Source organism: Osmerus mordax, chromosome 2, assembly GCF_038355195.1.
Source record: "Osmerus mordax isolate fOsmMor3 chromosome 2, fOsmMor3.pri, whole genome shotgun sequence".
Taxonomy (NCBI): Eukaryota; Metazoa; Chordata; class Actinopteri; order Osmeriformes; family Osmeridae; genus Osmerus; species Osmerus mordax.
This window is the reverse complement of record NC_090051.1, coordinates 19,779,436-19,802,702: the sequence shown is the minus strand read 5'-3', so window position 1 is coordinate 19,802,702 and position 23,267 is coordinate 19,779,436. Positions and strand designations below refer to the sequence as shown.

Below are 23,267 nucleotides of genomic sequence, written 5' to 3'. Positions count from 1 at the left end.
TATAAATAGATCTTTATTTACAATTCAGAATAACTCCATTCATATAAAAATAATAATGTAACTATGTACACTTTTGCTTTTACGAATGGAATTTCAGTGTCGTCTTCCACCAGTTGTGGAACATTTCTTTGGAATTTATCGAAGGCCTCCCAAATTGTAATATCCCAGAAGAGTGAAAATGCTTAGCAACACTTCGATATTTTTGTTTGTTTTGAAAATAGAATCCCAAATACTGAACCATAATACATCTTTATTGTGCTCAAAAAGTCACAGTTGTCTTCACGTCTCCTGGAACACGCCGGTGTGCTGTTCGCGAGCTCCTTCCCTGACAGGCTCGTGAGATCATGAGGAGCTGCAGCCATGCTGAACAGAGCTCTGACGTCTGTCGGCTCAGTTGTAGTTGAATTTGAAGTTGAACGGTCCAGAGCCAAAGGGGTTGAAGCCGCCCTGGTAGCTGTTGAAGCCTCCATGGAAGTTCTGGTGGTGATGACCACCTCCCTGCTGGCTCTGTGGATCCATGGGGTCTTCTCCCTGGTCAAACTTGCTCCTCATCTCTGCACAGAAACACAGGAGCGCTGACGTATAAATGCAAGGAATTTAAAAAAAGGTGCATTTAACAGCTGTCTTGACTAGCATCAATTGGATGACTTCCCGGGGAAGAACCCAGACAGCTGCAGTAGTAGGTCAGGAGAAGACCTGACCAGCACCAGGCCGGCAGCGCTGGGTGTACGCACCTGGGTCAGTGAGAACCTCCTTCGCCTGAGCGATGTCTATGAACTTCTTCTCTGCCTTCTTCTTTTCCTCCTCGCCGTGGAAGTTGTCTGGGTGCCACTGCTGTGCTAGCTTCCTGTAGGCTTTGATGATTTCCTTCTTCTGGGCAGATCTGGGAGAGTGACACACACTAGGTTATATGATTGTGACCGTTTATTTCCCCATCGTCCCTGTAGATCATATGTAGATGCTCCGCCTCTCAAGAAACGACTGAGCAGCAACTGGATGGCATCAGGAATTGAACACATTTCTATCTATTGAGCATTTACAATCCCAGGATTTATCCTCATCTCAAGTGTTCTCAAACCCCTTAATCCTGTTGTTTGGGAGTTCTCTAGGCAACCAGATGTGCCGTCTTGGACAGTGCATCTTCATTGGACTGTCCAATACAAACACTGGTAACAACCCTGTCCTGCAGCAGAGCTAGCCAGTAACCCACCTCTTGACACCCAGGATCTTGTAGTAGTCTCTCTTCTGGGACTGTTTGAGCAGTCGCTGGGCTTTCTCCAGACCCTCCTTGATCTGACGGTCGTTCTCGCCGTGCTCCTTGGCAGCCTCAAAGTCCCTGACAGCTGCAGAGAAGCAAACATGATGAAACAACTCCATGTGTCACATGTGTTTTGTGCCTTTACAGGAGAATCAAACTGCCCCTGATGAAACACACAAGGCTTGGCCAAGGATCTGACGGCTCAGCGTCAACTACTGCTAAATAAACAGCGCGAATACGATTCATCATGAACAAATTCCCCATCTGCGTTTTGCATCTACAGTTAGTTCACCACCTCATAATTCTGCCCCCGTCAGAAATCACAACTCCGACCCATGTTTTGTTCGTTCGTACAGAGCCGACAGACCGAATGGAGTGCGTGTGTGATCAGGGTTGGCTCTCTGTAGGGGGTGCGCAGATGTGCATGAGGAGTAAAAAGAGATTGTGTTTACAAGGCCCTGTGGGACTGTGACAGTTTAAAAGCCCACGTGACGGCTGACGCTCCCACCTCCCACTGTTGTGTTCACGCCTAAGCAGATAAAGTGCCTTAATGGCAATTTCCTGGTACCCAACCCCGTCAACGTACCACCCTGCCTGCCTGCCTTCTGCAGGGGACATGGAGCCATGGTGAGGCTTCCCTGGCCAAAACCCCCCATGGCTTGAGATTCCTGCCCGGGAACATCTCTTACAGACACATTTGCGGTCTCTATTTATACCCTGCACACATGCACGCGCGCACATTCACAACCACCACACTTGTGCGAAGTGCTGGAAGGGACAATACAACTATCTAACCTCGGCTTTAGACTCTCAGATCAGTGCTCTAATCGACTGCTGTGCCACATTAATGACGCCAAGCTAGTATGCGTTTGTCTCGACCGTTTCACACCTTTGTTAAGCCTGTACAAGGCTGACGCGTCTAATTAAGGTTTTTTATTTCTCTTTATTTACCATTTGCAATGTACTCTGTGTGGCTCATTGGGCATTATTCCCTTTACAGCTTTACAGTTCCATTATGCTAAATAATGTTCGAGACGAGAACAAATCCCAAATGAGTTGAATGTTGGGAGCTAACACACCATAGCAATAAGACAACAGTGATAAATAGATGGCGATCGCTATCTTGACAATGGATATGCATTAGGCCAGTGACTCAAGCTGTGGTCTGCAACAGAAGGGAATACAAAAATCAATGGAAACAGGCTAAAGGACTGTGTGTGTGTGTGTGTGTGTGTGTGTGTGTGTGTTGGCACTGCCACCCTGGAATGGCTACCAGGTTGATTAACGAGCTGCTGTGCTTAACGGCAGCCTCCCAGGCAGGGCAGCTGTATATCAGGGCAGGTTGTGCATACTCTTACTGTTGCTCAGGACAGCAGGGAAATTGCCTCGCTCTGCATTTAAAGTCACATTGCATCACTTTTAAAACAGTGTCAATGTTTTTTAGTTTTTTGGGGTCAAAGGAGGAGAGATAGGGGCACAATATGCTAAAACTTCAAAGAAATGTCGACTCAGAAGTGTGCAATTTTGTCTGGTTCCATTTTTGGATACCGCATATTTGTGTAAGGACAGACGGATGCCATGTTACATTGTGAGATTTCAGGCAACAGTGATTTGACCATACGGTTGCAATCATGTCCTGTCAACGCAGCTTGATGGGAGGGAGAAAAGAGAAAAAAAGTACATCATCTTTGGGCCGAGGTTTTGGTGGGAGAATACTGCCCTCTATATCCAAGCACATGCTATGAGCAGTTCAAAAACGCTTTGCATCGAAAATACGCCGCCTCCAGGAAACGTTTTGTGTCGGGACACGGACATGCTCACTCTGGAGGTCACCTTGCGACAACCACTCCTCACCTTCTTCATACTGCTCGTCTTGGATGTAGGCTTCGGCTCTGCCCTTTAACGCGTTGACGTTCTGGGGGTCCGACTTGAGGACCTCGCTGCACACCTTGATGGCTCTCTCCGCCTGCTGATCCTGGGAGGGACAGACACAGCAGAGACGAGAGGCTGGGTGACATCGTCAAACTACCCATCGACTGTCCACAACCAAGCAGCCTGGAGAAGGCCCGGAGAGCCCCAGTGTCCTGTCTCCACCCAGCCGAGGGTGAGGGCCGCACGGCTCGAGTCCTACCTGGGCCAGGCAGTGGCAGATGCGCTCCTTGGCGTGCAGGGAGTACTGCTGCACGTTAGGCTCGGTTTTCATCACCGCCTCGTACTTGCTCACGGCATCGCCGTATCTATGGAGGAGGAAGCACAGCTGACGCACTGTTCTTATGCAACAGACGCTGATACACCCACAGATGTTACGACCATCCCACCCCCCCCCACGGCCCGCCTCATCCGTGGCGCTCTTCAACAGCGGATGACGCTGGCTGGGATGTTTGGAGACGGGTGAATCACACAGCAGCTATTCTATCAACGCTGTCCGGCAGGAAGGGTTGCATGTGGGTGACTCAGGCAAAACCAAAAATACCCACACACACGAAACATCGTTTCTCACCTCTGCTGGTCGATGAGCTCCTCCGCAGACTGGATCTGTTTATTGAGCTTCTTCACCTGCTTGTAGTGACTGTAGCACAGCTTGTGATCCGGGTCTAGCTTCAGACACTCTCGTACCTCGCTGGAACCACACAGGCGGGGGGGGGGGGGGGGGGGGGGGGGGGGCAGGGGTAGGGTTGGTTCCACGAAAAACCACGCATCACAGATTTATCTAAGCCAAAGTTGAGTGACGAGCCGCCCCTGCCCAGCGCGCCTTACGTGAGGGACATCTCGTGGTCTCCCATGCTGTAGTAGATGGTGCTCAGTTTGTAGAAGGCCTGCGTGTTGTCGTTCCTCAGTTTGGACGTGGCCTTCAGGTCGCTGATGGCCTTGCCCGTCTCCCCCAGCTGGATGAAGCACTCCGTACGCAGCTCCCGAGAGCTCACGTCCCACACGCATGTCTGGTCGCACGCAGAAGCACACGCAGCTTCCTGGTTCAGCTAACATGTTCCAATTTGCACCTCGCCGGAATAGGTGGCACCGTGGCCGGCAGTGAAACGTCGGCAGTTCAGACCGACTCACCTCTATGATGGTGTCCAGCTGTGCGGCGGCGGTGATGAAATCCCCACGGTCAAAGTCATTCTGAGCCTGAACCACCAGACGCTGGATCTCGTCGGATTTGGTCAGCTGCCTCTCGGCCTCCATCTGGTCTTTGCTACTGGGGTTGGACTTCAGCTGGGAAACACACAGACAACAGGCCCACATTAACATGGTCTACTCGTTTTTTTGCATAGACAATCATTAGTAAAAAAAGAAAGATGCTTCTATCCCGTTCCTACAGCCATCATTACTGACTGCTCATAAATACAGAGAACGACGGCTGGTCTACTGTAAATAAACAAAACATATTTTTGCCAATCACTCTTCTGCTCCTTGCGTACTGATGCACAACCTCCATCAGGGAGTAATCTTCCTCATCACTCTGCTCATCATCGTCATGATGGCAGGCTCGGTTAATGGAACAGCCTTAACAAATAGACTTGGCTCTCCTATTATGCTTTCCTGCTAGCTCAGCCCTGGGAGGCCAGCGTAGAGGGGATGCATAAGAGTGCCAGAGTAATAACCTGCTGAAGCAGCAGGAACGCACGGCCCGTACCTCTGGCCAGACCCCTCAACATCCTACCAAAACAATACCATAGAAGAACTATACCAGTCTCAATGCATATTGCGCAGTGAACATGACCACTCCCCCACACACAAACACACGTCACCACCAGTACCGCTACCTGAGCAGGGAGCTCTGGAGAGCATGACAGCTACCCATCAATTACCACCTCAAACAATATCCCAACTTTTACCAACACCTTGAATAGATAAACAACAACAAAAGCATTACAGCTGATCGGTATGCTGCCTCTCGACACACGTCCAAAGCCCGGAGCGACCCTGTCAGTGATGGCCCAGGGCCGCACCTCACCCAGAGCAGCCCGGAGCGACCCTGTCAGTGATGGCCCAGGGCCGCACCTCACCCAGAGCAGCCCGGAGCGACCCTGTCAGTGATGGCCCAGGGCCGCACCTCACCCAGAGCAGCCCGGAGCGACCCTGTCAGTGATGGCCCAGGGCCGCACCTCACCCAGAGCAGCCCGGAGCGACCCTGTCAGTGATGGCCCAGGGCCACACCTCACCCAGAGCAGCCCGGAGCGACCCTGTCAGTGATGGCCCAGGGCCGCACCTCACCCAGAGCAGCCCGGAGCGACCCTGTCAGTGATGGCCCAGGGCCGCACCTCACCCAGAGCAGCCTGGCAGCAGATCCCGCCACTGATGGAACTACTGAAACATTTCTGCTTTGTGTTCTACTTGATAGACCCACTAGGGTATACTGTTCCCCTTAATGGAGTCAAACAAGGGCATTCATGACTTCTGGCAGCGCCATGGTGGAAAAGAACGGTAATATGATTGGAAAACCTAGCAGCCAATTTCCATCCTGATCCTTAATGGGCACCTGCAAACTGTCCCTGGTGACTAGCTGAAGAGGTGCCTACCCATGTAATTATCAGAGTCAAGTTTGAAAATGGCCTAAAGATGGTGATTAATCTTTTTTTTCATGTTAGAATGTATTTTTTATACCACTGCTAATTGATATCCCATTAAAAGCCCTTCCATATAACGACTGAACGAGAACATTTCAGAGTTATTTCACTGACATCCTAAAGAAAGTTGAGCACTATGATCACTCAGACGTTCAGCCTAGCAAACATTAAACCACAGGCCTGGAGCATTTGCATAGATTCTAATACAGTGTAGAAGTTATCTAACTAAAGTGAATACAGGACCATGTTTTCCGCAGTTCAACACTGACACCTCCTGGTGATTCACCCCACAATACAAGACAGGGAATCCTGATGCTCAGTTTCTCTTTCTGATACCCAGCTGCAGTATTTGCCCTGACCCCCCTCAAGCAGCACTCACCACTTTCTTAAAGTCGCTCTCAGCTTCATCCAACCTTCCCTGCTTCAGCAACAGGTTGCCTCTCTGAAGCCTTGCCTGTTGGAAAGACGTGTCTCACAGTTATGGTTCACAACAAGTTCTTACAATGCTGCCTTATCCAGCCATCAAGCAGCTGAGCATGTTTATTTGTAATGAATAATGTCACTCACAGATGTGAAGTCTGGTTTGAGTTCTATGACTTTGCTGAGATCTGGCAGGGCAGACTTAGACTTGCCCATGGCCAGGTAAACTGTAGCTCTCCTGTAGTAGGCCATGTAGTTTTGGGGATCTCCATCTGGACATGGATAAGTCATATATCCAATTCAGTACATTTAAAGTCAACAAATTTAAAGAAAACATTTTATCTGAGCAGATGGTCAGTCAGTTGACCAGTGTGACCGTGAATCGTTGTAGTAGATGGATACTGACCAACAGCTGCATGGAAGTGTGATAATGCGTCAGCCAACTGTCCAGCAGCTAACAGTTTCTTTCCCATCTCAAGGTGGTTCTCGACGCTGCCATCCTTGTCGCTTCTTACACCTGAGAAGCGATGAATAACATGTTTACGTTAACAGCCGTTTTCGTCTGTGTTTGTTTGAGTAGGGCAATCTGAAACATGCGTGTTGTCACGGAAGCTAGTCAAGAGTATAGGCTACAAGTCGTCAACAATGTAGTCTAACTCGTTCTCCTACACCCAGTCTGCTCCACTAACAGCTGCTCTTGGGCCACACTTGGGCTCCTACAATACAGGTTGGGGAACCACGTGCCAGATACACTCAAAAGCAGCATGCTACAGAAACATTTAATCCAGTCTGTGAACGTCAAACCCAGCAGATTGCTAGCCAAGACAGCCAAATACAAATTATGTTTCAAGCTTCAGTGTGCATAGCAACATAAGCGGCTAGTTGCTAGCTAGACCAAGTTAACTTGTGGTTAAAGTCCATGATTTGTGTGCTTACCTTCATATCGCAGGTCTATCAAAACAAGAACAAATGGAATGTAATTACAGATTTTGCGAGCGATTGGGTTTATGGAAACCATAGCGAATCAATCTTGTACGAAAACAAACTATATCGTTTCTATTAATAATATATATAGTATTGAAAGTAGATAGCTTTCAGAACCATTACAGAACCACAGTTGACAGTCCCATAACTGGATGACAGTTTTGCAAGCTAATCAACCAGAGCTAACTGAGGCTACTCCACTCTACCGGTCGTGGGTGGCTCTGATTGGATGAATTAGATGAAAACTACGCCCACTACGTTTCCCTCAACAGAGAGCAGCCACGGCAGCAGAACCTCGCCGCGTGTCGTTATATGAGGCGCTAGAAAAAGTTAACATTCGGTATCTCAAGGGTGTGTCTCAAGGGTGTGTCTAACCATGGTCATGTATATATGGAAGTTAATCTGACCCCGGATGGCCCTGGATGTAGCGTATGAGTCAATCGTCAGAAAACCATATTTAAAGAATCCAAACAAGACAATATGTTGCACATCCAAATACTATTTAAAGAAGTAGGCTATATAAAACCTCACACATGAACTGTAGGCCTATAGGTTTTGAGGCATACAAGTATTAACATCATCATGTTGGCATATGAACATTAATATACAAAAAACATTTCAATATTGTAGTCTTGTCTTGGTCAAAACAGTCAAGTATACTGTAAGCATCATTAAAAAAACGACTAATTTCTTGTATTCTTGAATGCCAAAGGTGCCAGGAAGCATTCATTCATTTTTATCACCTTTATTTCCGTTTATGTGCACAGTTGTAGTAGGTCACACATAGGCATTCGTGGCAAAAGGTTTGGTTTTTCTGCTGATCTCAGAGACATTGCTAGCTTGGCTGTCACTGCTGGCCCTTGACTTCCGACTCTGTCCACCCTCCGTGCGTTGTGATGACACTACGTAGGTCTGTTTAACTGGAGCCTCTGGGGTTAACACGATGTTGGCCTCAGAAATCCTGTAGGGGGGCTGCTGCTTTCCGTCTGAACTGTAGGAAGAACGATTGGAGAACAGCTTTTTGTCATTATTGTCATCTGTTGGCAATGGAAATCTTATTTATTAATGGCAAGTATTAAAAATTGCACACCTTGAGTTGCATCCTTCCTTCCCTGCAAAGATACTATAAAGAAGGCCTCCGACAACTAAAAATGTGGAGCCTCCCCAGCCAATATACACACCAACTCCTATTTCAAACCTGTAAAAAAACAATGCAATGTTTTCTATTATGATGATGTGTCATATATTGTATAATAAATTGACCATGGACATGCACATGGGTCTGTTGTCATACGGGTATACTTTCATTTTGTCCCACGTTTAGTTACCTATAATTAAATATGCAAATGTAAAATTAATGAATACTTACTTTTGTTCCTTAAAATGCATATCATGAAATTCTGCTCTTAATTTGTTTCCAAAAAAAGAAAACGCCACCATAGAACACAACCCTAGAACAAAAAATAAATGTTCTGTTGCATTTTAACCTATAAAAAAACAGATATATGCAAAACCAACCATCTCACAAACACAAAAGATTTACCTGAGACCAGGTAGTTCATCCCTCCAGCAAATGTTACCCTTGCATTTATAATCTCCGATCCTCCCAGTTTGGTGCACTTCATACCCACCAAGACCAGAATAGACCCAAAGAATGCCAGGATTATAGAAGTAATGATCAGAGCCCTACACATGTGAATATCCCCTGTCAAAGTAGCACAGAGAAAGACTGTACTTCAGGTTTAGTTCACAGCCAGGTAAAGCCATTCTTGTCTTAACTTTATCTATTATAAAAACAGGGGGAGTAAAAATATAAATAAATCTCCATTATTAAAACTTCATTCAAAACTAATATGGAAAAGGATAATCTGTTGAATAAACTACTCACAGCTCAGTGCAAACAGGGAAGGGATGCCCTTGCAGTCAGACATTCCGGTTGAGTCAGAAACACAGTCCTTCCAAAGATTGGAGAAGTAGTTCGATGTAGTCAGGACGATGCTGCTTACTTCAGACCAGGTCCAAATCTCAGTTGGCATGGTGGAGCAGACCAGGATCCATCCACTCACACACACCACAAAACAGCCTATCTCTATGTACATCACTACAGTCCTGTAATTCATGGCTACCTCTCTGTGTGGCTTACAGGATAGTAAGGGGAAAAGCCTGATGATGATGATTGTGATGAGCCTGCTACTGTGTCTGCTTCAACTGAAACTGAGGAAGCACTGTGCCCCTACACTTTCCATGAAGCTGTTTTGTGTACATCATCACATATCCTGGCTTGGTCATAATGGCAGGGCCGTGGCAGGGTGCTTACGGGCACAGGACTGAGCTATGTGAAGGTCGTGGCATGTTTGTTATCGGTTCAACTTATCCATCACCAGCATAAACTCAAGTGTTGTTTATTTTTCTTCACTTTTCCAAACTAATATTTTTTTTAAATGCATTTGTCATGTTAAGGTCGCAAAAGTAGATTTAAGTTGATATTGGTATTTGGAAATCCTGGATATCACTGTTTGAAACTATAGAAAAGTATCCTTGTTTCAAAAGTGAAAATTGTGTAAGTTAGTCACACCTTTCAGAGGAGAAATGTGTAAATTGTTGACAATCAATCAAGCCAATACCCATTCAAAATGTTCTTTATGTATTTACAATTCAATCGTAAATTGAATTTTAAGTATGACATGTACAATGTCATAGTTTCTAAATATATATACAGTTCCACAATAAGCTTATAAATCACTTTCAGAACATTTACAACACATATGACTAAAAAAGTTACAAGTAACAACCACAACTAACAAGGTCAAAGGTGTACCACTACACAAAAGCATCTCTCTCAGACATTTTTTCAATGCTTGTCTTTGAGATGGTGGAGAGCTGGTAGCTGCTGGAACGTCCTGAGCCCTTGTAGGAGCCGTACTGTCTAGAGTACAGTCTGCTTGGTCTGTAGGTGCCATTGTAGAGGGTTTGGCCCCTAGAGCGAGCGGCCATGTATGTTTGTGTGCCATTTCCATTTTCTGGGCTACAACAAAGAAACACCATTTGAATCAGTGTACCGGTAGTCTTGCTCATTCCAGATTTTGCTCATTCCAGATTTTCATATGTATTTGTATTTTCTCACCTTTTAGGGAAGAGTATTCTGTAAACAGTAACAGCATAAAGAATGGCGCCCAAAAGGATAAAGAAACTAGCCACCAGTCCCAAAAAGACAGGTTGGCCGAGATCATAGCTAGCAAAAAGAACAAGGAAAACATAAAAAACAAAAAACTTTACTTTTCTACACGTCTGATGTAGTCAGATGTGTAACTGAAATGTATGTTTTTATATTATTTTGAAGATCAGTGTAAATGCAATTTACATCAAGGTTCCTCTAGGTTGATTGCCAGAAAAGGTTGTCTTGGCGATTCTGTTTATGTATAAGCAGTATCCAGCGATATCTGCCAGACCTGCGTGAGGAGGTTTCAGTGATACTGAGAAATGTTGAGGGCAAAACATGTGTCATTTTCAAATCAGTACTGTATGTGTTGTACTTACCACCAACAAAGTGAAATACTGATCCTGCCAGCAATAATTTATCTTTCATTTGGTCCTCTCCTCCAAGGTACGTGCACTCCATCCCCAGAAAGCAAAATAGTATCCCAAAGAACCCAAGACCGAGTCCGCACATCAACAAGCCTCTAACACCTTGGACATATGCTTTAAAAAACACACACACACAAATATGTTGTCATATCCTGTCTGGTAAAATATGTCTTTGACATGGGGAAAAGAAGTCGAAAGATGTTTCCGCAGACAATGACAGATAGACAGGATTGAAGTCTTCACCATGGTATTATCCATCCAAATACTTCAAATTTGAAGTTGATTGTATAGAACAGCATTTCTTTGCAATAGACGTGTGAGGAGAGCACTTACCAGTGACAGACCAGAGCACAGGGAAGTCTCTGCAGTTGCTGATACCCGAGGAGTCAGTAAAGCAATCTTTCCACAGGTTGGACCAGAACCAGGCCACCTTGATGATGAACGAGCCTCCAGTGCCACCTACCTGGGACACCCTCCAGTAGTCCATGGCCATGGTGCAGAGCACAAACACCCATCCCAGGGAAGAGATCAGGAAGCCAGACAACTGGATCTTACGCTTCCACATGGCTCTGGATCAGAGAGGATGAGCTAGCGGACCAACCTGAGAGCTCCTTCTGTGGCATGCAACAGAGCAGGAGTATTGACACACCCTCTTCCTCTCACGTCATGGGTTGATGCAGGGCGTTAGTGCTTGTTGTTTTGGTTTGGTAGATGAAAACAGGTGTATGAGGACAGGGATGATGTGGTTTGTTTGGGATGGTGATGGGGTGTTGATGCAGTGATGGAGTGGTTATGTTAACTTTATTGTCAAACACATCACAGATCCTGTTTACTATATCTACTCTGGGATTGTGCAATGGTGCAAAGAAATTGTGTCAGGTACAGAGCTTCTTTTTTCTACGCATTGCTTTTAGTTATGTTTGTATGTGTACTTGTATGCACCATTTTGTACCTTACTGCATAACATTTCCTCAACTCTGCAGGGGGGTCTATATAAACTTGTCCTTGTTCTGTCATTACAGTCTGAAAGTGACAATAATGTAAAATGCAGACAGACAGTGCTCAGTTTAATTTAATGTCAAATTCATGATTATCAAAAAATATAAAACAATTGACAGTAAACAATAAACAAATGATTATGACTTCAATAAACTGTGGATTTTTTCAACTTTACGACTTTTGAAAGCTCTGTATTTACAACATTAAATCTACACTTAATTATACTTCAGTTGCTGTCAAGGGGGGTGTCTAAAAATCAGTTAGGAGCAAAGTAAAAGTAAATTAAAACAACATAATATATATATATATATACACACACATACAAACGTGGCAATATGTGCTAAAGTGTTGTAAAAGTGGACAGTGTGGGTAAAGACAATATCCAGTGGTTCTTAACAGTTATGTACTCATACTTACATAGTTCATATCCTGTATCAAGTTTTGTTTGTCATCGCTACCAAAGTAGATTATGTAAGCATGTCCCTCAAATCCATGTAACTATAGTAACTCTGCGTCTTTCTTCTTACACATAGGCATTTTTGTCAAAGTGCTGCGCTCTGGAAGAGTTGCTGTAGTCAGGGGGAGGTTTCTGGTGTATGGGCTGTGCATGAGCCCTGGGGTGGGACGAGACACGCGAGGCGGAGCCTTTGTAACCGTAGCGACCTGAGCTGTGACAAGGAAGTAGAGACGGTAAGAGACAAGGGAGTAAAGAGTAAACAAAGGAAAGGATTACTCATATGATTGCCTTCAGTGTGTCTTCAATCGTTTGGTCATTTAGCCGACGCTCTTATCCAGAGTGACTTACATGGAGTACAGGGACATTCAGAATCAGAATTCGGTTTATTCGCCATGTATGTTATACAAACACAGAATTTACTGTGGCAGGGAGGTGCAAAACACTAAACATATACGAATCTTAAATTAAGTAAAAGTCGGTTTATACGCCATGAATGTTATACAAACACGGGGCATGTAGGGTGAAGTGCCTTGAACCGGCAACCTTCTGATTACTAGCCCGATTCCCTAACCGCTCAGCCATCTGACTCCCCTGACGAAATAATAAGATGCTCAGTAAGTTTAACACCTACTTCTTTGGAGGGAAACTGTCTCCAATGGAGAAACAGAGGATGAGCCCCCCTAGGAGACACAGGATGGAACCTGCCCAGCCAATGAACAGGGCAGCTCCTAATTCGTATCTGGAGAACAGAAGTTAATTAATAGCAAGATAACGCTCACCAGTGAGCACCCAACCAGTGATGTGACATCGTGCAGTATGACACTTGGAATTAGTCACCCACTTCTGTGCGACAAACATGGGGTCAAAAAACTCTGAGGTGATCCTGTGGGCGTACAGGGAACATGCAGACAAAGAGCAGAGACCTGCAACAACAAATGAGATCAGTGCTCAAATGTACCATCTAAATACATTGATTGTACACGCGTATTTCACAATACTCACCACTCAGTATGAAATTAACTCCCGAGACAAAAGCTATTCTAGCTTTGTTTTGATCACTTCCTCCAATTTTGGTGCACTTCATCCCAACCAAGGCAAAGATGGCACCAAAGAATCCTAGGCAGATGGCTGCTATCATGAGACCTCTGCAGACCTGGATATAGCCTGAAAGAAAACTTGTGTCACAGAAAGCAGGAAGGAACCAAACTTACAGAGTCAATATGCAGAGCGCCTTACGCAAGTCACACATACTGTACACACACACATGCTAAAAACAAGCACACAAACACACACCAAACAAGGTCACAATTTCAGGCCACAACTCAGCGTACTGTCCTAGGTGACAAATAGGCACATTAAGCATTAAAGATTAAAAGTAAGCACCACACATAATTGTTTTTAAGTGTATCATGCTTAGGTGGTCACAGTCTTGGCAAAAGTGCTGCCTTTGAGCCTTGATTTAAAGGCAAACATTAGCTTGGTGGTTTAACCCAAAGACTAGTCAACCATGGTGGAAGCAGCCACAAGCTCTCAGTAAATCAAATTTACAGCCTTAAACTCCAAGAAGTTAAGCTAAACATTTACGTATTTGGTGGTAAATGAGTTTGCCTGTGCAGAAAATGCCCCCCTTCTCCCCACATCACATTTTAGCTCTGGAAAATTCTAAGAACCGCTACAGGTGAACTGAGCTATAACGGAAAGGTGTAGATCCACTCTCAATCCTCCCAAATCAAAAAAGAAAAACATATACACTTCTAACCTGAATATTTGTTAACTTTCAAGTGACGACAATCTGTTCAGAACTACAAAACAAAAATCGGATGAACTCAATATCAGCACATACTGCACTAGCTTGAAACAAACATGACTTCAATGTCCACAAGCATGGTGAGATACTTTCCAAAAGAATCAAAACAATAAGAATAGGTGCAGACCCTCCAATGCCAGCATTGAGGGAAAGTCCTTGCAGTTGAAAACCCCTGTTGAGTCTGTAACACATGCCCTCCAGAGGTTAGACCAGTAGGTTGCCGTGGTGATGACCGTGCCGTCGAGAGAGGACACCTTCCAGTATTCGGTGGGCAGAGTGGAGCAAACAAGCACCCATCCCGAAGTGGACAGGATGAACGCCAAGATCTCTGTCACCATGTTCCCCATGTTATTCTCCACTCCAGTGGAGACTAGGTTGGTGGGATCTTCACAGCTGACTCAGAGACAAGCTTTTCAAAGGAAGGTCCACTGGCCAATGCAGCTTGCTGAGGAGAATAGCTGGGGTACGCTTCACAGAAATGAGATGGGCATACCAGAATTGATGGTTAATGTGTTCTGAGCTGTTTCTTATTCCTAGGAGGGAGGGGTTTAGCTCTCTCATAGATTGCTGACCAATGGTCTGTACCTTCCTTCACCCACTAAACCTCTACAGGCCACTGTGACTCACTGAGAGGCAGAACAGAAATGATGGGGACTTCTGTGCTCTGGTAGGCCACAGATTATGGATGTTAAAAATGGGTCATGATGACCTCAGAATGGATGTTTTACATAAATAACCTGGGAATAACTATCTGGTACCAAAAGAGGTCAAACATCCTCAATCATGTTGAAAATCCAGTGTCTCTCTACAGAGGAATAAAGAGATAAATGAACCACCATCCTTTTATCATCACGTTGTAATATACCGATTCATTATGACAGGAAGTGCTAACTACAACTTTCTTCCTCAGCTAAAAATAGATTCATATTGATCACTCATTAACAACTCCACTCATACTAGTGAGCGCTGCCTGAAACACGCTAGCCGAAACCTCAGGAAACGACCAACATTTTTTGTTCATGTTAATGACACTCGTTGGGACAAATAAGGTAATCGTGGGAACAAACTTCAATAAATAAACTTACAGCAAAGTCGTAATATATACATTCCTTCACTGAATCTATAGGCTTCCCCAACCTTGAGTCAGTGACGTTAGAGATCCCTCTAGCGTCTGAACACGGTACGGTGGAGCTGTTCCGGTACCTCCATATGGCCACAAGAGGGAGTACTGGGAGAAGACGTGTTTCACACCATCATACTGTACAGTACAACACAGTTAGACACAGCATTTTTTTTTATGAAGCCTAGAAATCAAACGACCTGTGTTATTTTAAACACGACTTTAGCACTAAATGCGACACTGGTAATACCTTGTCTGCACAAGTTTGAAATGTATATTGAAACAAAATATATGATCAAATGTATGTAATCAAAAGACGACTTGAAACCATGAAAATGTGTATAAATGCTGATAATCTCAATATTGTACTTTTTACGGGATCTACAAGGCCTGACTAGTTTTGTAGACATCATTAATGTCTTTCGATAGTTTTAAAGTACAGTACACCTCTGTATGCATGAAGAAACCCTATTCAGACAGGAACACTTCATACGTTTAACCTTTCCTTCTGAAGATTACTCATTGGCCACAGCAAATCTCTGTGTCATCAAGACAATAGAACTTGTGGTGTTCTCTCAAATACTAGAGAACCATGATTACCACTTTAAAATAAAGGAATTTGGTTTTCCAGCGGTGAATAACTCTTAAAAAGCAGACATGTGAAAGGACGGTTTAAACCATATCAGACAATAGATTGCACACCAATGTATTTTTTTTTACAAATCAGATGCCCACAATAGACTATGTTCTGAGAGTTTATTTTTAGATACGACGTGTCGACAAAAAATAAAACATTGCAATCTTCTTACTATAACATTGTTATTGTATACCAGAATATATTTTCCACCTGTTGTTCATATGGAGATATTGATTATTTAATGTGAGACCAAGAACCATGCAATGGAACACCGAGGTATAATTTGTTGTAAGCAGCATTAACATAAACAGTAGTTCAGTACACGTGTGTTTAGGCATGTTACACTACACCATTGGTATGTAGGTATGGTATGTTGGATCATGTTTCTCAGTCACTGCGTACAGCATAGTAATGGTACTGGGTGTGGCTGCTGCCTCCTTACCTTCCAGTTTAAAGATAGTGTGGTGGGGTCTGCAGTGCAGGGCTCCAATCGCGTTCCCAGCACAGTTGTTCCACAGCCCCTGCAGCACCCATGTAGCGGTGATGACCGAGGATGCCCTGCTAGTGGCCTTCCACTCGTTGGACACCGTGGCACCTATGGTGGCCCCCAGCCCCACAAGACCACCCAAGAAAGCCAGGATCTGCCAACCGGACATTTTGAAATGCCGAGGATTTAGAGATGACTTGAAAAAAATGTCATCCACTTCAGGAGAATGGCGGGACTACAATGTCACAGTTGAACAAATTACATAGAGGACATGTGTTCTACAGAGATGATTTACATGCCGGACATCAGGCTTTGCTCCATTTACTGGCAAGGGATGGACAGAGATGACCCAGCCGTCAACAGTATATATCTTCAACTTACAGTTATCCATTAAAATGAGACAGGAAGGGTTGTCTTTTGTTTACTTGGTGCTCTTCAGATCTGAGTTTTGAGTGGGCAAAGTATCATATTAACATTCACAAAAATAAAAAAGTAATCAGTAATCTTAAAGAGAAGGAACAATGTGACAAAGTCCAGTTACTGGTTCAACAGTAAAATGCTTGCAAAGTTCAAAAACCTGCTCATGGTCAGTTTCGCATAGGGGAAAAGGTCATTTGACCTTTAAAAAGCCAGGTGTGTTCACTATCATGGGTATCAACACATACAAATATTACTAACATAAACAGTAACAACCGAACAGATCCAGTTTATGGGACAACAATACAGCATTTGATCTTGCTGCATGAGTTCTCTCATTCACATCCCTGTGTACCCTACTTGTCTCTAGGTTAGTATAGGTTATAAGGTTAGCATAGGATATTATGTGTATTATATGTTTAGTATACTCTATTGCTTATTATGTTGTATATTTAGAAGGTTTATAGTATTATATGTTTGCTTGTCATAGGTGTAAACTTATTACTTAGTACTTTGTCATGTTATGCCAGGTTGCATTGCGTTGTCTTGTCCTAAGAATGTCAGTGCCCATTCTGACCCGGTGTTGGTCTGTGTACCCGACGATAAAAGACTTGGACTTGAACTTTTGAGCTGACATGAAGTGCAGTCCACGAATGTTTGAGATATTGCTGCTCAGAAAAAGTCAAACAATGTTTTAATATGTAGTTTACACGACATATACATCACATTTTTATATCTAACAATACAATAATTTTACTTTGTACAAAATGTGTGTATCAAATGCGTAGTTTATCCTATTATATTTTAGTTAATGCGATTACTCAAATTCTTGTTTGATGCAACACAAGAGAGATGGACCGCCAATGAAGTATGCAATCAGCCAATCGTGTAACAGGTGGGCGGGACATACGAAAGCTGCTCTAATAGCAGTCGAGCCGGGCTGTGTCGGGCTATGTCGGGATGTATCGGGCATCCTTCGCTGTAGAAATGATCCCAATGCTACCTCAGCATGTCCGGTGCCGGTGAGAAAACGTATGTTTTCACTTAAAATTGTTTATGATACCCTAGAAGCAAAATGTAGCTGTTGTTTTCAGGTTTTAGGCTACCAAGTTTAATCATGGAGCCAGTACGGAAAGAGACAAAGCATAATCCTTCGGCCACAGCTAATCTTCTGTCCAAGATTTTTTTCTGGTAAGCAAAGTAGGCAGCAGTGTTTGGCATGTATTAACCGGAGAGGGGTCCCTTGTCCCGGCAGCCCGTGGCATTGCTATATTAGGCAATAACGTGTCACTTGTGTAGTCTACTGTTGAAAAGGTTAAAGCACTATGTTGTTGACTGTACACGGAAGCTGTTATAACAAGAACAAAGATAGCCTACGTCGTGGTACGATCATCACTTCCGCTTGGAAAGTTTAAAACATACGTGTGTAGCGCCTACACATGAACCTGTCGTTTTGAATATCATTCTACGTTACAATTAATTCCATAGAGCTGTATTGTGGATGGCAACAAACATAGCCTACAACGTGTAGGCTAATCTAACCAATTAATATTATATTCTCATCTTTTTTCCCTGTCACAAAGCTGGCTTAATCCACTATTTAAAATTGGTTACAAGCGGAGGTTAGAGGAACATGACATGTACAAAGTGCTCCCAGAAGATGGGTCTGAACGACTAGGGGAAGACCTACAGCGGTATGTCACACCCACATCTATTCTGAAGCCATACAAGTGACACTATCCTAAGGCATGACTGACACTGACTGACAGTGAGTGATCTGTGTTTTCATCCCTTCAGGCACTGGGACCAAGAGGTGCAGAGGGCAGCCAAAGAGCTGCGCAAACCTAAGCTAACCAAAGCCCTTATCAGATGCTATTGGAAGTCTTACGCCTGCATAGGAATATACACTCTTGTTGAGGTACCTCACGCATAGGTGGAAAATAATATAGGCTAATGTGTGCCCAAAACAGTATTCCTATCATGTATACAATTAAAACAATTTTACCCATTAGGAGATCATCAAAGTAGGCCAGCCAGTCCTTCTTGGAAAGCTGATCCAGTACTTTGAGAGCTATGACCCTAACAATATGGCTGCCCTTCATGAGGCCTATGCTTATGCCGCTGGCATCTCTATATCAACCCTCGGTCTGGCCGCCCTCCACCATCTCTACTTCTACCACGTTCAGAGAGCAGGAATGAAGATCCGGGTGGCCATGTGTCATGTGATTTATCGGAAGGTCAGTGCCAGCACAACATGCTTTGTTAGCATTAGTGAACAATTTGGGGTTTTTAGTCATTAATAACCATTATTAACTGGTAAACCTTAATCTGTTTGATCTCCCCAAAACAGACTTATCGTTGACAGTTTCTAAGTTCTTAATCCATGTTTTTGATCATAAATGTGTTCCTTAGGCCCTCTGTCTGAACAGTACAGCCCTGGGCAAAACAACCACGGGGCAAATTGTGAACCTCTTATCCAACGACGTCAACAAGTTTGACGAGGTAACGATCTGAATCTGAAAAGTAACGTTTGGTTGTGAACATACAGCTTGGTAACCTGGACGATAGCAACTTTACCTCACCGTATTGTCCATACACGTCTCTCTCTTCGACAGGTCACCATCTTTCTACACTATTTGTGGGTTGGTCCCCTGCAAGCAGCAGCGGTGATAGGTTTGCTGTGGTTTGAGATAGGCCCATCATGCCTTGCAGGAATGGCATTGCTGGTCATCCTGATGCCTGTCCAGACTCTCTTTGGGCGTTTGTTCTCATCTCTAAGGTGCATGCATTCGAGTTGCCGTACAAAGTTTGCTTTTGCGCTTATGCCACTCTCATGGATAGTACTGCATGACACTTCTCGTCTGTGTTAAGCCAGCATGTTTTGTAACCTGAACAACTGTATTTATGTCTGTCCAGGGCACAAACTGCATCTTTAACTGACAACCGAATACGCACAATGAACGAAGTGGTCTCAGGAATTCGTATCATCAAGATGTATGCATGGGAGAAACCTTTTTCAGCTCTGGTAGATGAAATCAGAAGGTATGTTGTGTTTTGAATTAAATGAAGGACACGTGGTAGTCATACTATAAGACCATCATAGCTACTGTGCTAACATACTGTAACATTAGACCCTATTGTTCTACTATGCTAAATTGGTAGACATTCTACCAAAGATATTGGGTTGTGGTTTCCTCTTATGAATTGAGGTTGTCATGGTGGATGTCTGTCTTCTTGCTGTGTGAGCGCCTGACACACTATCATACACACACCATCTTTTTGAGATAAGCTGAACCACACGCACAACCACTTTATCATTCCAAACCAAATCTCTATAAATGTTAAATGGAATCCATGTGTTTGTCCTAATAGTATATCTAAGATAAAACAGAATACTTTTTAGTGCGAAACTGTGTTGATCCAGATATCTCAAGTAATTCCTATTGGAAACACCATAGTTTTCAATACTCATACAGGCACAGAGTTATACTTTTTGTTAGTATTAATCTTAATCAACTGTTTTACAGTGATCATGGTGATCAGATTCTCATGAACATGGGGGTGGGTGTAGCCCAGTGGTAGAACATTTTCCTGCAGATCAAGTGGTTGGGATTAAAAACATAATACCAAACACGACATGAACATCTCTCCCCGGCTCGTTCATCGGGAGTCAGATGGCTGAGCGTTTAGGGAATCGGGCTATTAATCAGAAGGTGGCCGGTTCGATTCCTAGCCAGGCGAAATGACGTTGTGTCCTTGGGCAAGGCACTTCACCCTACCTGCCTCCCTGTACTTACTGTAAGTCGCTCTGGATAAGAGCGGCCGCTAAATGACTCAAATGTAAATGTTCAGGAAGGAGATCTCGAAGATCATGAGGAGCTCCTACCTGCGAGGCCTCAACATGGCCTCCTTCTTCGTGGCCAGCAAGATCATCGTCTTCATCACCTTCTGCGTGTACGTGCTGACTGGGAACAGGATCTCGGCCAGCCGTGTGTTTGTAGCCGTGTCCCTGTACGGCGCCGTCAGACTCACCGTCACGCTGTTCTTCCCCTCGGCCATCGAGAGGCTGTCTGAGACGCTGGTCAGCGTCCGCAGAATCAAGGTGCCGTCCAGACGCACGCAGCAGCACTGATTTAAAACCGAACCGATAAAACTCATTAAAGAAATGACTAGTCATTCCCATTTTCATTTGTCTTCGGCAGAACTTCTTACTGTTGGAGGAAGTGTCGACACTACATTTGGGCGCCCCTGTGGGAGAGAAGAGGGACTGCATGGTGGAGATCCAGAACATAGTCTGCTACTGGGACAAGGTGATGCTCCACGTTAGAGCACACAGGACGTGTGTAGCGCTGGCTAGTATTTCGTTTTCAGTTTTCAAGATGTGCAGTGTGTCAGAGTATGATTTTAGTATGTTCACTGGCCTGTACTCCCCTCTCCCCAGGTGTCAGATGCCCCGACGCTGCAGAACGTGTCCTTCACAGTGAGGTCGGAGCAGCTCCTGGCTGTCATCGGACCAGTAGGCGCCGGGAAGGTAAGAAACCTGAATTGGGATGGGATGATGCTCCCATGGATGACTTCACAAGCTAGTGCAGCCAGGGCTCGCAACAAACTTTTTTTTTAATCGTCCCTGTCCAGTCCTGAAGTGCATAATGAACTGTCCCAAACTGAACTTAACTTCTCTGTTCTCCCCTTAGCTAGCTCAGTATTTGTCATTACCTTGATGTATCTATTGACGTGATGATCTACAGGTCTTGTCGGCAGTTGCTGTGGTCATGGGCGTATGCAGGGTTTGAAAAATACTGAGTTCCAAAAACTAAGTTTGCTAGCGGGTTGGAATTAATGTTAGCTGGTAGCTAGCTAATTTACTCATGATGGACTGATACTATCCTGACTTTAACACTTGAACCTCAGAATAACTTCTGTCATTGAGTACCAATTCAATGATGTTGTCCTAGTTGTTAGTCCATGATTCATGGCTATGTTCTCAGAGCTTGACCTTAAACCTCATCAAATCCCTCTGTGGGCAGCAGGCCACTTCATTTCTTCAATTTCAGCTTCACCTTAAAGTCTCACATTCTATTGTTAATCAGCTAGGACTCTTTTAATTCCCCATATCCATTCTAGTTGACTGGTTGACACTCTATTGGCCGCGGAGCCTTAGAGTAGAACCGATACAGTATAACCGTTTGACCCTGTCCTTCTCTATAGGATGTGTGTAGATTTCCATCCTCCACTGTTTCCTGTGTTCCTCAGTCCTCTCTGCTCAGCACCATCCTGGGAGAGCTCTCTCTGGACACGGGTGTGGTCAAGGTCAGGGGCGAGCTGACCTACGCCTGCCAGCAGCCTTGGATCTTCCCTGGCACCATCAGGAGCAACATCCTGTTTGGGAAGGAGCTCCACCCCCAGAAGTACGAGAGAGTCCTCCGAGCCTGCGCCCTCAAGAGGGTGAGCTTCTCATGGATCCTAGCAAACAAATTGATTATCATTACATTTATATCAACCTTTTATTCATTTAGACATTATTTTATCCATGGCAACGGTAAAATAATGTATTTAGAAGGCACAGCGGAAGATCAAGGACCAGACGTGCATAGTTGTAACAGTATTTCTGGGGTCCGAGTCAAGGAAAAGTCTGTATTTAGTAGCCACATAAAGGAACCTCATCTCAGCTACCTGGCGCAGTGAACAAAACAATGAATACTACAGTGCAACAATAACAGGAATTATTATGATCATCACAATACATACAGCTGCTACCTGTGTTCAGGTTGTCCACTAGGTCAGTGTGGTGAATGTGCCGTAGTGTTGAGTGTCCTCATGGTTAACGCTGGGGTTGTGAGGGAGTCAGATGGCTGAGCGGTTAGGGAATCGGGCTACTAATCAGAAGGTTGCCGGTTTGAATCCGGACTTCCGAAATGACATTGTGTCCTTGGGCAAGGCACTTCACCCTACTTGCCTCGGGGGAATGTCCCTGTACTTACTGTAAGTCGCTCTGGATAAGAGCGTCTGCTAAATGACTAAATGTGAACAGGACATGGAGCTTCTGCCGGGAGGGGACCTGGCGGTGATCGGTGACCGGGGGGCCACCCTGAGTGGAGGGCAGAAGGCCCGGGTCAACCTGGCCAGGTACGGCTCTCACCTCTCTCCCTTCTCCCCCAACCACACACAATACTGCTGCTTATTAATATGACCAGGATATGCATGGGGAATACTGTACACCCTTATTACTCATATAACATGTTTACGGTCATACATATTTCACATCAACTGTACAACCACATCATTTAGGAGGTTCACACATTGTGTGTGTGTCTGTATTTTAGGGCAGTGTACCAGGATGCGGATATCTACCTGCTGGATGACCCTCTCAGTGCTGTGGATGCTGAGGTGGGGAAGCACCTGTTTGAGCAGTAAGTGACGAGCGCCTACGCCTCCCCCCAGCACAGCCTTTCCCAACCCTGGTCCTCGGAACCCCCCTGACCTCACATCCAACCCTGGTCCTCGGAACCCCCCTGACCTCACATCCAA

At 44.6% G+C, this 23,267-nt stretch overlaps 5 protein-coding genes across 7 annotated transcripts in view; 1 reads left to right on the top strand and 4 right to left on the bottom strand.

Moving 5' to 3' along the window:
• Window positions 1–7,383, bottom strand: dnajc3a (DnaJ (Hsp40) homolog, subfamily C, member 3a). The gene is made up of 12 exons (XM_067254099.1): window positions 7,183–7,383; window positions 6,653–6,763; window positions 6,394–6,518; window positions 6,206–6,280; window positions 4,319–4,471; window positions 4,016–4,197; window positions 3,759–3,878; window positions 3,390–3,495; window positions 3,113–3,233; window positions 1,211–1,343; window positions 735–883; window positions 1–554 (listed from the first exon to the last, which is right to left on the bottom strand). Exons 1-12 carry the CDS (start codon window positions 7,262–7,264, stop codon window positions 391–393), a joined length of 1,521 nt encoding a protein of 506 aa, XP_067110200.1. The 5' UTR covers window positions 7,265–7,383; the 3' UTR covers window positions 1–390.
• Window positions 7,384–7,731: 348 nt separating this feature from the next.
• cldn10c (claudin 10c) lies at window positions 7,732–9,427 on the bottom strand. Its single transcript, XM_067251251.1, has 5 exons — window positions 9,119–9,427; window positions 8,774–8,935; window positions 8,600–8,681; window positions 8,321–8,428; window positions 7,732–8,221 (listed from the first exon to the last, which is right to left on the bottom strand). The coding sequence occupies exons 1-5, from the start codon at window positions 9,348–9,350 to the stop codon at window positions 8,008–8,010; spliced, it is 798 nt and encodes a 265-aa protein (XP_067107352.1). The 5' UTR covers window positions 9,351–9,427; the 3' UTR covers window positions 7,732–8,007.
• Window positions 9,428–9,701: 274 nt separating this feature from the next.
• cldn10l2 (claudin 10-like 2) lies at window positions 9,702–11,577 on the bottom strand. The gene is made up of 5 exons (XM_067251266.1): window positions 11,149–11,577; window positions 10,768–10,929; window positions 10,592–10,679; window positions 10,355–10,462; window positions 9,702–10,255 (listed from the first exon to the last, which is right to left on the bottom strand). Exons 1-5 carry the CDS (start codon window positions 11,378–11,380, stop codon window positions 10,051–10,053), a joined length of 795 nt encoding a protein of 264 aa, XP_067107367.1. The 5' UTR covers window positions 11,381–11,577; the 3' UTR covers window positions 9,702–10,050.
• A 214-nt stretch (window positions 11,578–11,791) lies between these two features.
• LOC136962210 (claudin-10-like) lies at window positions 11,792–14,515 on the bottom strand. 2 transcript variants are annotated; one of them, XM_067255902.1, is made up of 5 exons: window positions 14,206–14,515; window positions 13,274–13,435; window positions 13,113–13,194; window positions 12,903–13,010; window positions 11,792–12,482 (listed from the first exon to the last, which is right to left on the bottom strand). In XM_067255902.1, exons 1-5 carry the CDS (start codon window positions 14,423–14,425, stop codon window positions 12,338–12,340), a joined length of 717 nt encoding a protein of 238 aa, XP_067112003.1. In that variant the 5' UTR covers window positions 14,426–14,515; the 3' UTR covers window positions 11,792–12,337. The 2 variants fall into 2 exon arrangements, with proteins under 2 accessions (XP_067112003.1, XP_067112011.1); XM_067255910.1 differs by lacking the exon at window positions 12,903–13,010 and having other exon boundaries at window positions 13,051–13,194.
• Window positions 14,516–17,690: 3,175 nt separating this feature from the next.
• The window catches only part of LOC136963065 (ATP-binding cassette sub-family C member 4-like), a 32,444-nt gene continuing 26,867 nt past the window's right edge, over window positions 17,691–23,267 (top strand). For both annotated transcript variants that reach the window (XR_010878964.1, XM_067257063.1), the window contains exons 1-13: window positions 17,691–17,930; window positions 18,323–18,433; window positions 18,537–18,657; window positions 18,752–18,976; window positions 19,152–19,241; window positions 19,355–19,518; window positions 19,656–19,781; window positions 20,592–20,841; window positions 20,942–21,049; window positions 21,181–21,270; window positions 21,993–22,184; window positions 22,771–22,865; window positions 23,063–23,149. Coding sequence is in view for 1 of the 2 variants with exons in the window: in XM_067257063.1 (XP_067113164.1) it covers window positions 17,857–17,930; window positions 18,323–18,433; window positions 18,537–18,657; window positions 18,752–18,976; window positions 19,152–19,241; window positions 19,355–19,518; window positions 19,656–19,781; window positions 20,592–20,841; window positions 20,942–21,049; window positions 21,181–21,270; window positions 21,993–22,184; window positions 22,771–22,865; window positions 23,063–23,149 (1,733 nt within the window). In the remaining variant the exon portion in view is untranslated. The remainder of the gene's footprint in view (window positions 17,931–18,322; window positions 18,434–18,536; window positions 18,658–18,751; window positions 18,977–19,151; window positions 19,242–19,354; window positions 19,519–19,655; window positions 19,782–20,591; window positions 20,842–20,941; window positions 21,050–21,180; window positions 21,271–21,992; window positions 22,185–22,770; window positions 22,866–23,062; window positions 23,150–23,267) is intronic.

Coding starts and splice junctions, on each gene's coding strand:
- dnajc3a (XM_067254099.1), bottom strand. CDS start 7,264: ATGGTTTCCATAAACCCAATCGCTCGCAAAATCTGTAATTACATTCCA. Junction 6,281..6,393: donor TCAAACCAGACTTCACATCT/GTGAGTGACATT, acceptor TCTTTCCAACAG/GCAAGGCTTCAGAGAGGCAA. Junction 3,879..4,015: donor GACCACGAGATGTCCCTCAC/GTAAGGCGCGCT, acceptor GTGTGGTTCCAG/CGAGGTACGAGAGTGTCTGA.
- cldn10c (XM_067251251.1), bottom strand. CDS start 9,350: ATGAATTACAGGACTGTAGTGATGTACATAGAGATAGGCTGTTTTGTG. Junction 8,936..9,118: donor TTCCCTGTTTGCACTGAGCT/GTGAGTAGTTTA, acceptor CTACTTTGACAG/GGGATATTCACATGTGTAGG. Junction 8,682..8,773: donor GATGAACTACCTGGTCTCAG/GTAAATCTTTTG, acceptor TTTTTGTTCTAG/GGTTGTGTTCTATGGTGGCG.
- cldn10l2 (XM_067251266.1), bottom strand. CDS start 11,380: ATGTGGAAGCGTAAGATCCAGTTGTCTGGCTTCCTGATCTCTTCCCTG. Junction 10,930..11,148: donor TGTGCTCTGGTCTGTCACTG/GTAAGTGCTCTC, acceptor TGTTTTTTAAAG/CATATGTCCAAGGTGTTAGA. Junction 10,256..10,354: donor AGAATACTCTTCCCTAAAAG/GTGAGAAAATAC, acceptor TCTTTGTTGTAG/CCCAGAAAATGGAAATGGCA.
- LOC136962210 (XM_067255902.1), bottom strand. CDS start 14,425: ATGGGGAACATGGTGACAGAGATCTTGGCGTTCATCCTGTCCACTTCG. Junction 13,436..14,205: donor CTCAATGCTGGCATTGGAGG/GTCTGCACCTAT, acceptor GTTTTCTTTCAG/GCTATATCCAGGTCTGCAGA. Junction 12,483..12,902: donor GACAGTTTCCCTCCAAAGAA/GTAGGTGTTAAA, acceptor TCCTTGTCACAG/CTCAGGTCGCTACGGTTACA.